The following is an 11,349-nucleotide window of genomic DNA, read 5'->3' as shown; positions in this document are numbered from 1 at the left end:
TGGGGTGTCATGAATATTGCATTAACTGATGTCAGTGTGAAATATAAAGAATAGAACAGGTTAGACACGAAAGTCCTTTCTCAGGTCGACGGCAAGCCACACCCTCTCGACATTGAAATATTTAGGCTTTCAGCACCATGGTCAGCGTTCCGCTCATCCTTTACGTTACCTTATTTGTGTCAATTATGAGTGTGAGGTGTGATGACTGGCCTGAGATGTGTTCATCGGAGGCGACTTCAAGGCCAAAGAAGAAGGTTCATTCATCAAATCATCACATTTAAGCATTCAACATTCCTGTAATGTGGCTCTAGTCAATGTTTCATAAAACGCACATTCAGGTGGATATTAGCCTAATAATCTCTATTTTGCTATTTAGTGTGACGTGAGCACTGTTCTGTCCAAGAGTTGGGAAACTGCGCCTGCCCACATGAAACTTCCTGTGACTTCTTCACGTTAAAATGTTTGTACACTCTTAAAATGAATGTGTTGTCCCTATTTGGACAAAAAGATGTGTTAAAACAACGCAAGTTGTGTTGTTTTTAACACATTCATTTTAAGAGTGTAGTGATTTACAGTGCAACGAAATATCTATCACAGTTCTTGCTAAAACGCATAACATGATGCTCATGTGCTTCATCAGTGTTTTGTATTTTAATCACAAAACCGTAGTTACTGTATGAACAGATCTGTGTTCATGTAATAAAGTCACTGTGACAAACCCATCTTTCTTCCCTAAAATTAGTTTGGACAAATTTGCCTATTTCACTATATTGCTGTTTGAAATAAAAAATATAAATGAAACTTGTGTTCTACAATATACATGCGCTGGCGACCCTGCGCAAGGCAGCGATTGGTCAGATTTTTTGTTTTTAAGCTTGATTGTTTGCGTATGACATCATAACCATAACTTTTCAACATGGCGTCTGAACAAGCGCGACCAAGGGAACCGATTGGAAACCAGGGTCGGGCAGTTCAGGCGGGCTTCAACAATGACAAATATTCTCTACTAATTATTATCGGAGCGCACCGACGACTGAGCCTTGTCGAATATGTTATGCTAGAAATTGAAAGAGGTATGGGCGTTTTATTTAAATAAATGTTTCTGCGGTGGGCAATGATGCATGTCTCAGTAGGCTATGCATTGGGTTTAGGTGACAGAATATCCGCTATACCATTTTAATGTTTGCTGAATTAGTATACTATAAACACCTATAATAAACACCTATGACAGGATCAACAATTCCTCAGTGCGCAAACGAGAAATGGCCAAGACTATTATACAGCGCAGTGTTATCTAGTCTCTGTACAATTATTCTTGTGTTAGAAGATGCTATTGTGCACAGTGGCCATTTTCATCTTCATTTCGAAATAGTGGCAAGCCTTTGGACCATAATCGCCTGCCAATATACAGTTCTAGCATAATTACAAATCCTTGATGTTTGACAAGTCCCAGTTCCCTGGTGCAGTGCAGTCTCTTGCAGTGTTTCCTGGGGCTGGAGACATCGAGCGCGAGTCATCTCGATGTCTATTATACGGTTTCGCATGGTCTAGTCATCGCACTTCGTTTGTTAAAGCAAGCTCATTTTATAGCGCTTTGTTCTGTTATCCCAGAACGACTGTCAGTCACCGGTGCTAAAGCTGTTAAGTTGAGCTGTGCCGTGTCTTACTGTGCCAGTATGTCGATTTAAAGGTTGTTAAATGCAGATGTCTGTCTGGGAGTGAAAGTCTAACCCGAACGGCTGCACTCACTGAAGTGAATCCTTTATAGTGTAAAATATCTGTTGATGCCACAACCTTATCGTCTATTTATTAAGGAATGCTAAGGACAACAAGATAATGACAAACACCGAAGACCAGTCAGGAGGCACAAAATGTTCTAAAATAAATGGAGATGACTGACTTATGTCATCTAAGCTGACTGACAAATTGAAACAGCCTTTTTTGGTCTATCAATGTAGCTGAGAGTCCATAATAGTCTCTAGCAAGTCTCTTTATGTTGACTGCTCTTCATCAACATACTGCATTGTGTACACAGAAACATAATGTATAGTGATAAACATTGAATAGCCACCCCTCTTAGGTCTTGAAACATGATATTTAAAAGGGCTGTTTTAAATACTGCTCATATGTTTCAAGATGACCTTTAAATAGCCCATTTGATAAACTGCTCGTCTCTGCCCATTTAGGCTGGCACACGTCGTCAAGCTTCAGGGAAACGAATGTTTGATTTGCCCAGCTCAGCTAAGCTGACACAGCTGAAGTAATTCTTCTCATTTAATGTATGTCATGCTCAGGCATTTAATACTGGCCTCTGCGGTCACCATAAACCCTGTACCTTCCCATAGATCAGCCCCAGCAAACCCATAGATTGTCTGTGTCGTGAATACTGTAGCTATTACTTTGTCCATGTAGTACTTGGGTTCAGACAAATTCAATTATCATGAGGATATTATGACAATGACTTGATATTCTAATAATTATCTGTTTCTAAGTGTGGAGTGGAAGTTTTAGATGTCTTAACTCAGAGCCTCCTATTTCAGGACATATAGGTAAATCTTGACGTTTCACATTCACACTTGATTCTGAATTCTTGGGTTTAGGCATCCGCTCCTGGGATATTGACCTGAGTGCATGTAACCTGGATGAGCACCTCAAGCTCTTTGTGTCCAGGCATTCCAATGCCCTGTCTAGTGATGTCAAAGGTATATATCTTGTCTCTCTTTTGATTTTGCGTATGTACAAAAAAAATAATCAAATGCATTTCCTTCAATTGCCAAGTCATAATGTTACAAAGAAAGATCTCTTTTTGCAGTGGCTAAGACTGCTAAACAAAGGGATTAAATATTTATCAAGACTCTTCAATAGCTTCAGAAACAACATTGTCAACATTTCACTAATACACATATCCAAAAAAGCATACTATGTCATTTAAATAGCTCAAACTGCAAATAGAATAGAAGCTGAATTCATGGTGCAATGGCATTTGGGAAACAAAAGAGAATTGTTTTGAATGTTCTGGAACATTCTCTGCTGCTGAATATTTCCCAGACATCACTGGTCATTCTGTCCCCTTGAAATGTAATCTTACATGGTGTTATTGAAAACAATGTCTTGCATGGAAAACCTGCTAATATACTACCCAAACCAACGCTGATTGATTTACTAGATGTCATGGAAATAACATGTACTGTATGCTGTAGTATAGAGTATATTTTTATCTGTACAATAGCTAATTGTTTACATTTTACAATACACTGGTTGTACTGGTGTGAAGGCATTAACTCATGGACTGACTCAACACAAATGAGATTGTAAATGGTTCACTGTATTATTTCCTTAAGGTAATGTTTATTGAGTAATTTTCCTTTTCATTGCTTGAGTTACAGAAACCTTGGTCAAAAATAATCAGTGACATTTATAACGTTAGTTTAACGTTGGGGTTACTTCAGACGAGTTTCATATTCTTTCTGTGCACAGTGTTTGCAGCCTTTTTCTTTGGGCCACCACCTCAGCACATCCTGTAAAGGGAGGGAAAGGAAGTGCTTCCAAACAATTGTTTTGCACTAGGATTCTTGGGGCAGAGTAAAGCCTAACATAATCTCTCTCTCTCTCTCTCTCTCTCTCTCTCTCTCTCTCTCTCTCTCTCTCTCTCTCTCTCTCTCTCTCACACACACACACACACACACACACACACTCATTGAGACAAACATACACGGGTCAATTTATTGTTTGATAACATTTAAGCAGTAGTCCTCTCTTTTGTCCTTGAATGAAGCTGGTGTCCCTGATGAAGCTAGGGATTGAACCTCTTGGAATGTCCAGACCTGCATCCAGGGTATCACTGAATTTTGTCTTCTGTCTCTGCTATCAGGTCAGAGGTCATTACAGTATAGTTCAGACATTCTAAACATCCATGCTGTGGTCAACCCTTCTGAGGAGTTAGTGTACTCAGAGGTGAGGAGTAACCATTTTCATTGTATTTTTGAACCATTTATAGGTCTAAAATACATGATGTATTTTTTAATTAATTATATGATCATACATTTTGATATGCAGGTTCACTGGCTCATATTAGATGGATCTCGTCACAAGTTGCTTATATTAACTGGACAGTCATCAGAGGACTCCGGTGATTTGCTTCTGCATACTGGCCAGTTCTCACCACATGATTTCATCCAGATTTTTGCAGATGAGGAGGTAGGTGATTCAAAATCCATCAAGTACTGTGAGCATGTTGTATTCAAACATATTTCTATTTAACTTTACTTCAATTAATGCTTACATTCTGTTCATATCTATTATATTTAGATAAGCCAGCTGCTGACTGCTGCAAGTGGGACTGGCAAGGCAGCTCTGACCTTAAGCTGCCCAAAAACTGGGAAGTGGAAGAACTCTGTGTTGGGCAAACAAACCTTGCAGGACAGTATCGATATCAAAATCAACCCTTTGATGGTGTTGCCAAAGATGGAGGGGCTTGAGGAGTTCACAGACTGCATTTCTGAGTCCATGGAGCTCCTCTCCCCCTTTGACCTGCTGGAGCCCCCAAACACTGTGGGCTTCCTGAAGCTTTGTCGGCCATGCTGCTATGTTTTCCCTGGCGGGAGGGGTGACTGTGCCTTCTTCGCAGTGAACGGTTTTAATGTCTTGGTTAATGGTGGAGCCGACACTCGCTCCTGTTTCTGGAAGCTAGTGAGGCACTTGGACAGGGTTGACTCAGTGCTTCTGACGCATGTTGGCCTAGACAGCTTGCCTGGCGTGAACAGCCTGTTGGAAAGGAAAGTGGCTGAGCAGGACGAGAACGCCACTGAATCCCAAATCAAAGAGAAATGGATGAAGAATCTTATCTCGCCAGAGATTGGCGTGGTGTTCCTCAATGCACCGAACCGGCTGAAAAAGGTCCACGGGGAGCCGAATGTGCTCAGGAGTAGTGATCAAGTGGCACTCACCTTACGGTACCTGGAGAAGCTAAAAATCACACCTGAACCACTTTTGCGCTTAGCAGGAGCTGCAATCGAACCGGTCATCCTCTTCCAGAAGATGGGGGTGGGATGTTTGGAGCTCTATGTCCTAAACCCAGCAAAACGCTCAAAAGATCTTGAGATGTTCATGCATCACTGGCCTGAGAACAGCTCAAATCCCAAAGGAACAGAGGTGCCCCTGACTAGCCTTGTGTCAGTTTGTGCACTGCTGGTCTGGCATCCAGCTAACCCACATGAGAAGATAATTCGAGTTCTTTTCCCTGGCTCTACACCACAGGGGAAAATTCTGGAAGGTTTGGAAAAAATCAAACATCTGGATTTCCTCAAACGACCAGTGGTGTGCCCCAATGATTTGGAGTCATCAAAGTCAGATAAGAATCCTAAACGAGCCGAGAGCCAAGATAGCCTCAAGTCCAGCAACTCACGGCCAGGGAGTGCACTTTTCAAGGAGAAGTCACCCCGTGGAGAAGTTAAAAGTGACAAGACCAAAGCCACAACCGAAAGTGACCAAAAGGAGCCAAAGGGAGAAGAAAAGCCAAAATCCGCTGACAGCAGCAAAATGCGGGCAACCAAACTGGACAAGCCAGGTGCCACAACTGCTCCACCGAAATCTGATAATGGATTGAGGAGAACACCGAGTAAAAAGGAACCTACCTCAGGAAGACCTAAGGTAGATGTAAGAAATGATGGAAGAAAGGATGGAAAGAGGGACTTAAAAACAGAAAATGGCAAAAATAAGAAACCTCTCAGCAAGGATTCTAAGAAAGTTACAGCGTGTCAGTCTGTTGAGCCAAACAAAAATAACAGTCAAGCAGGCAGTGCAAAAGCAGCAAACAACAGCAAAGAGATGGAATGTAAGAAAATAAACCACAAATCTAACAAAGACCAGCAAAATCAGATCCTGTCCGGTGATACAGAGGACGCTCCAAATCGCTCTCCTGTGTCATCACCAGAGAACCTCACATCAGAGTTCCTGAGGTTACGTGAGGAAGAAGATGAGGTTCATGGCAGAAGAGGAGAGGAGGGTCATGTTAAAGTTCTCACTGAACACATGCCCCAAGTACTGTCAGAATCTGGCCGTGAATTTGGTGGGCTGGATGGAACACAGTCCAACTCGGATGGTGCTGAAGGGGGTTGCTGTAAAGATGGCAAAGGAGCGCCATTTCCCTCTTCCTTTGCTAAACCCCCTAAAAGTGACGAATGCGTAAATCTGGACCTCACGCCAACTGAGTATACGTTACTCGATGGGGCTCTGAAAGAGAATGCATCCAAGAAGAATAGCCCAGAGGATGCCTGTGGTAGTCCGGACGAAAAGACGCTTGAGTTGACCTCCCCACGGTCCGGCCCAAACAGCGCTGGCCATACTCCTTACCATCTGTCACCTGAGGAGATGTGGTCCTCCAAGAAGAACAGCAGTCTTGGAAGCAAGATTTCGTGCTTGGGGTCAGATAGCCAATCAATGGAATCTTACAAGAACTCTGATGCAGGGCCTATCAAAAGCAACCAAGAGAGCACCTCTACATCCTCCAAAGACAAACACACAAGCTTCCTGTCCCTGAGTTCCTTCAAAGACATTGGCCCAGACATATCCCCCACAGTGACCACCACACATTCTATGCCTGCTGAAGTCTGTTCTCCACAATCAACAGAAGTGGATGAGTCATTATCAATGTCTTTTGAGCAGGTGCTTCCACCTGTAAGTGAATCTAGTAATGAGGACGAGCAGTCCTACTCTAATGGACATTTTGTGGACTCTGACTTCAAAGTGGGAATGGCCTTGCCCCTGAAGATTTCCCACGGCATGAAAAACCAGAATGAGGGCTCAGATGGGCGCCCCCTGGCACCACAAGGGCTCATATTTGACCCCACTCACGATGTTGACCTTTGCCTGGTGTCGCCGTGTGAGTTCAAACACTTTAAGCCTGTCGGAAATCATCAGCATCCCCTGTCGCCCAGAGTGGCTAACCCTAGCCCTCACGAATTCTCAGATGACAGTGACCTCTCTCAGGAGGTGCCAAAACCCAAGGCGCCATCTCATCTGGCCAGCAAGCCTCGTCCATGTGCACAGGAGACACCGCTGACATCCACGAGCGATTACCTGCCCACCGCCTCCGACTCGGACATGCCTCCGGGCACCGAAGACTGTCCTTCCATCACAGCCGACGGAGCCCTGGACTCGGATGATGAGTGCGGCATGGCGTTTCTGCCGCAGAACGCCGGTGATGGTGCACAGAGTCACCTTTCCCTGAAAGGGGGCAATCCGCTGCCTCAGGACCCCCTACCCACTCCCCTGAAAGACCTTCCCCCGTTGCCGCCTCAGCCTGGCACCTGCATGCCCGACCCCGGCAGAGGCGTAAGGGTTGCAACAGCGAAGACTAAGAGGTTACCTGTAGCCACTCAGAGGCCTGTGTCCACTTTAGGGCTTGTTCAGGGGAACAAAGTCAAGCCAGGTGGTGCAGGTGCTTCGGGGGGCAATCTGAAGACCAGCTGTGCTTCAGAGCCCCAGGCAGTTCTTCGTCCCTCAGGTGCTAGAGGAGGTGCATCACGGCCCACTTCTTCAGGTAAGAACTAATTATGCTGTCTTATTGCTTTTCCATCGATTATGTACTACTACTACAATGGTAGTCTCATTCCTATTTCAAGATACACAATATAGTTTTTCAGTAAATGAGTTAATACACAGTTTTACTCACTCAGTTTTTCTTGCCTAATGTTCACTTCACAGGCTATACCATTGGCAGCAAGGCTGGAAGTATTGTAGGCCCACCGATCTATTTGGACTTGGCATATCTACCATCTGGCCATGCAGCCTCTACCGTTGATGTTGAGTTCTTCACCCGTTTGCGCTCTTCCTGTTACATCATCAGCGGTGATGACTCTCTGAAGGAGACCATTTTGAGGCCCATTCTGGATGCCATCCTGGAGGGAAAATCTGTCTGGCCGGATGATGTGCCGGTCAGATAACACTTATTGACCCTTTGTTATTATTATTAAAACACCATTAGTACACATTAATACACATTTTCTGTTATATCTATGTCCTGTTTTGATCATTTTTTATTATGCATGAATGATCAAATCCTGATGGCTTAGCCATATCGTTATTGATTTTTGTGTTTTTCAGGTGACTTTGATACCCACGTTTGAGTCCCTGACCATTCATGAGTGGTACCAGCAGAGCCAGGAAAAGCAAAGGAAGCTTGGGGTCACTGTGCTAGGCAGCAACAGCACCGTGGCCATGCAGGAGGATACCTTCCCTGCTTGCAAAGTGGAGTTCTGATGAGCAGACAAAATCTTACCCATTTAGTCACAGAGAAACACACACATACTCTCTCTCTCTCTGTCTCTCTCTCACTCTCTCTCTCTCTCTCTCACACACACACACACAGACACACACACATACACACACACAATAACCACCACACAAAGACTCAAAACTCTCTATGTGTCACACTCTCTCACACACAAATACTCACAACTCACTAAGTGAGTATGTGTCACACTCTCTCACACACAAAAATGTTCTCCTTTAGACTGAAAACTGATAACTCTGAGCACTGTCTAATTTATAGTCTAATGACAAACAATTGTGCTTGATTGGGTTTTCCAAAAGGATATATCATGTGCACTTTGAAGTGTTGACAGTTATCATAAACTAGATTTGTTTAAAAAAAGACTGTCAGACTATGTAACCAAAAAAGTGTTATAGAAGACTTGTATGTAGGTACAGTAATGCATACACAGTGAATGACCAGTAAGAGGAGGAAGTGCCTGACTAAGATGTATCATTGGAGGTAATTCCAAAGTGATTGTAACAATGGAAATCTCTTGGCAACACTAACATGCATGAGCTCATTGTATAAAACCAAGCGGCAATGTGAGTCCCTCTGTAGATATGATCTAGAAAGGCTCAGGTCTGTGGTAACAAATACTTTTTTGTAGGCATAACACATAAAATCTAAGATTCATTTTTCCTATTGAAAACAAATTCTTTAAAAGAAAGACCAATCAAAGTCAATCAAATTTAGTAAAACCTGTTATATATATGAATATAGATGATGTTTAAAATTATTCTGATGCTCTTTATGTAAACTGATTAAAATAGTGGCAGATGTGAGGACATTGATCTGGCAATCAATTATGTTTACTTGGACAATTATAAAATAAACTCTATAAGAGGTTTTGAACAAATTGTTAATATCTGAATTGTTATTTAATACAGGTGTAGCTTGGTGTATACATGTTTTACATTTTGCAATACAGAACTAATGTTGCTGATGGGATATTTTCTTCTGACTGTTTCATTTTGTGCCTACAGAGTATTTGACAAAATGTAAAATTAACCTTGTGTACTTGTGTGTCTGCTTATGCGTTGTATGTATGGCTTCACATGAAAAAATAATTTAACTTACCGGTATCTTGATTTTGTAGCCTACTGTTTTAAATAGGATGTGGTTCACCAAACAGGCCATGATAGTCAATTGGTATACAATTACAATTGGTTAGGCTATTACAGTCATTTTTATACACATAAAATACATTTAATTTCTTTCTTCTTTTTTTTTACTTAGGCCATATTGTAGGGTGTAGGCCCTGTCCACTAAGCGACGCTATTTCCCATTCTTAGCTGACTACTGTGATCTGATATCTTGTGGTGAGAGTAAATTGCTGGATCAATGTTCAAAGTCTGTTGTTTATGACCATTAAATTAAAGCTACAGAAAATTTTAGTTTCTCACAGTACCACTACATACTGGCTAATATGATTTTGTTTAACACAATGTGAATGTTTTAAGAAATATCTTGAATGGATTTTACTGTTTATTTCACTCTTATTTCACACTCTAAATGTATTGGGAGTTTGTTTCTCCAAGTTGTCTTTTCCAACTTATTTTAAATGTAAAAGAATGACCGTATGTATACAGCATCCCCCTTATCAAGGATTAAGTCATGGATTCTGTTTCATTCATTCTATGTCTCACTGTGTGTGACTGTAACTATGTGGCAGGCTACATGAATTATATGCCCATCTATTAAAGAACCTTCCTGGATTTTTCTGAAATAAGAACTCTTGTCTTGGCTTACTCAGACCTCTTTGGAGGCAGGGATCGTTGTATGGAGCAAGAATGTGGTTGTCTTTTTCTGTGACTTGTCAGATTGATTTCTTTATATGAAAAGGTACCATGTACTTATAAGAATGACCAGAAATATAAATACATATCAGATATGTGATAGTCTCTTATCAAGATGCTAATGTGGTTTAGACTTAAATCCATGATAGTCGTGTAAGTAAAGCTGGAACAGGAGATGGAATTGCTCACTTTCAATCAAATTACAGTTTTTCTTGATCGTTTTGATACCTGTGTCAACTCTGAAATCACACTCTCAGTTCCTCAAATTCTTCATCGATAAAATTGACAAAATAAAATCTCAAATCTCACCTCCAGATTCGGATCCCTCAGGGATAGAACTTTCACCTAGCTGCCTCCAACAGTTTCAGGCTATATCTTCCTCCCAGCTTTCTGAGGTTGTCTCCCATATGAAATCTACATCCTGCCACTTAGATGTTTTACCTGCATGCCTTTTTAAAGAAGTTTTTACCATCATCTGCCCTCTTGTATTGGCCATAATTAATCACTCACTAACCAATGGAGTGGTCCCCTCAGGTTTTAAACGTGCAATTGTGCAACCTTTACTTAAGAAACCTAACCTTGAGCCCAGTGACCTGAAGAATTATAGGCCTATTTCTAAATTACCTTTTCTGTCAAAGATACTAGAAAAGGTTGTCCTCTCTCAGGTTTCTTCTTATCTGAGTGAGTTCAATATATGTGATAAATTCCAATCAGGTTTTAGATCTCTGCACAGCACTGAATCGGCCTTGCTTAAAGTCCAAAGCGACATTCTCTTAGCAGTTGATTCTGGATCTTGCGCCCTCTTGGTGCTTCTTGATCTGAGTGCAGCATTTGACACCATTGACCATAACATCCTATTAAAAGCGCTTGGAGGATGAAGTTGGTCTCAGGGTTCTGTTCTGCAATGGTTCTCTTCTTATCTTAGTGATAGATCATTTTCAGTTAGTTTAGGCAATTTCTCCTCTTCCTCTGCCCTTATAAAGTGTGGTGTTCCTCAGGGTTCCATTTTGGGCCCTCTTTTATTCTCTCTTTATATTCTACCCCTTGGCTCAATTTTTAAAAAGTATAACATTCAGTATCACTGCTATGCAGATGACACTCAGTTTTACCTGCCTGTTAACACTAATGGCATTTGTTCTTTGGAGAATATTTTTTAACTGTCTCAGTGACATCAAATGCTGGATGGCAAGAAATTTTCTTCAACTGAACGAAAGTAAAACTGATATAATTATTTTTGGC

The 11,349-nt window shown here is 41.7% G+C and overlaps 1 protein-coding gene across 1 annotated transcript; it reads left to right on the top strand.

Annotated features, from left to right (window-relative positions):
- Positions 1 to 924: 924 nt before the first annotated feature.
- On the top strand, positions 925 to 10,040 carry map1sb (microtubule-associated protein 1Sb). Its single transcript, XM_048259071.1, has 7 exons — positions 925 to 1,073; positions 2,601 to 2,702; positions 3,872 to 3,954; positions 4,057 to 4,197; positions 4,309 to 7,540; positions 7,705 to 7,934; positions 8,104 to 10,040. Exons 1-7 carry the CDS (start codon positions 1,055 to 1,057, stop codon positions 8,257 to 8,259), a joined length of 3,963 nt encoding a protein of 1,320 aa, XP_048115028.1. The 5' UTR covers positions 925 to 1,054; the 3' UTR covers positions 8,260 to 10,040.
- The last annotated feature ends 1,309 nt before the right edge of the window (positions 10,041 to 11,349 follow it).

Source organism: Alosa alosa, chromosome 1, assembly GCF_017589495.1.
Source record: "Alosa alosa isolate M-15738 ecotype Scorff River chromosome 1, AALO_Geno_1.1, whole genome shotgun sequence".
NCBI classification, from domain to species: domain Eukaryota; kingdom Metazoa; phylum Chordata; class Actinopteri; order Clupeiformes; family Clupeidae; genus Alosa; species Alosa alosa.
The sequence above is the reverse complement of the archived record's forward strand: the minus strand, read 5'-3'. Positions and strand labels throughout refer to the sequence as shown.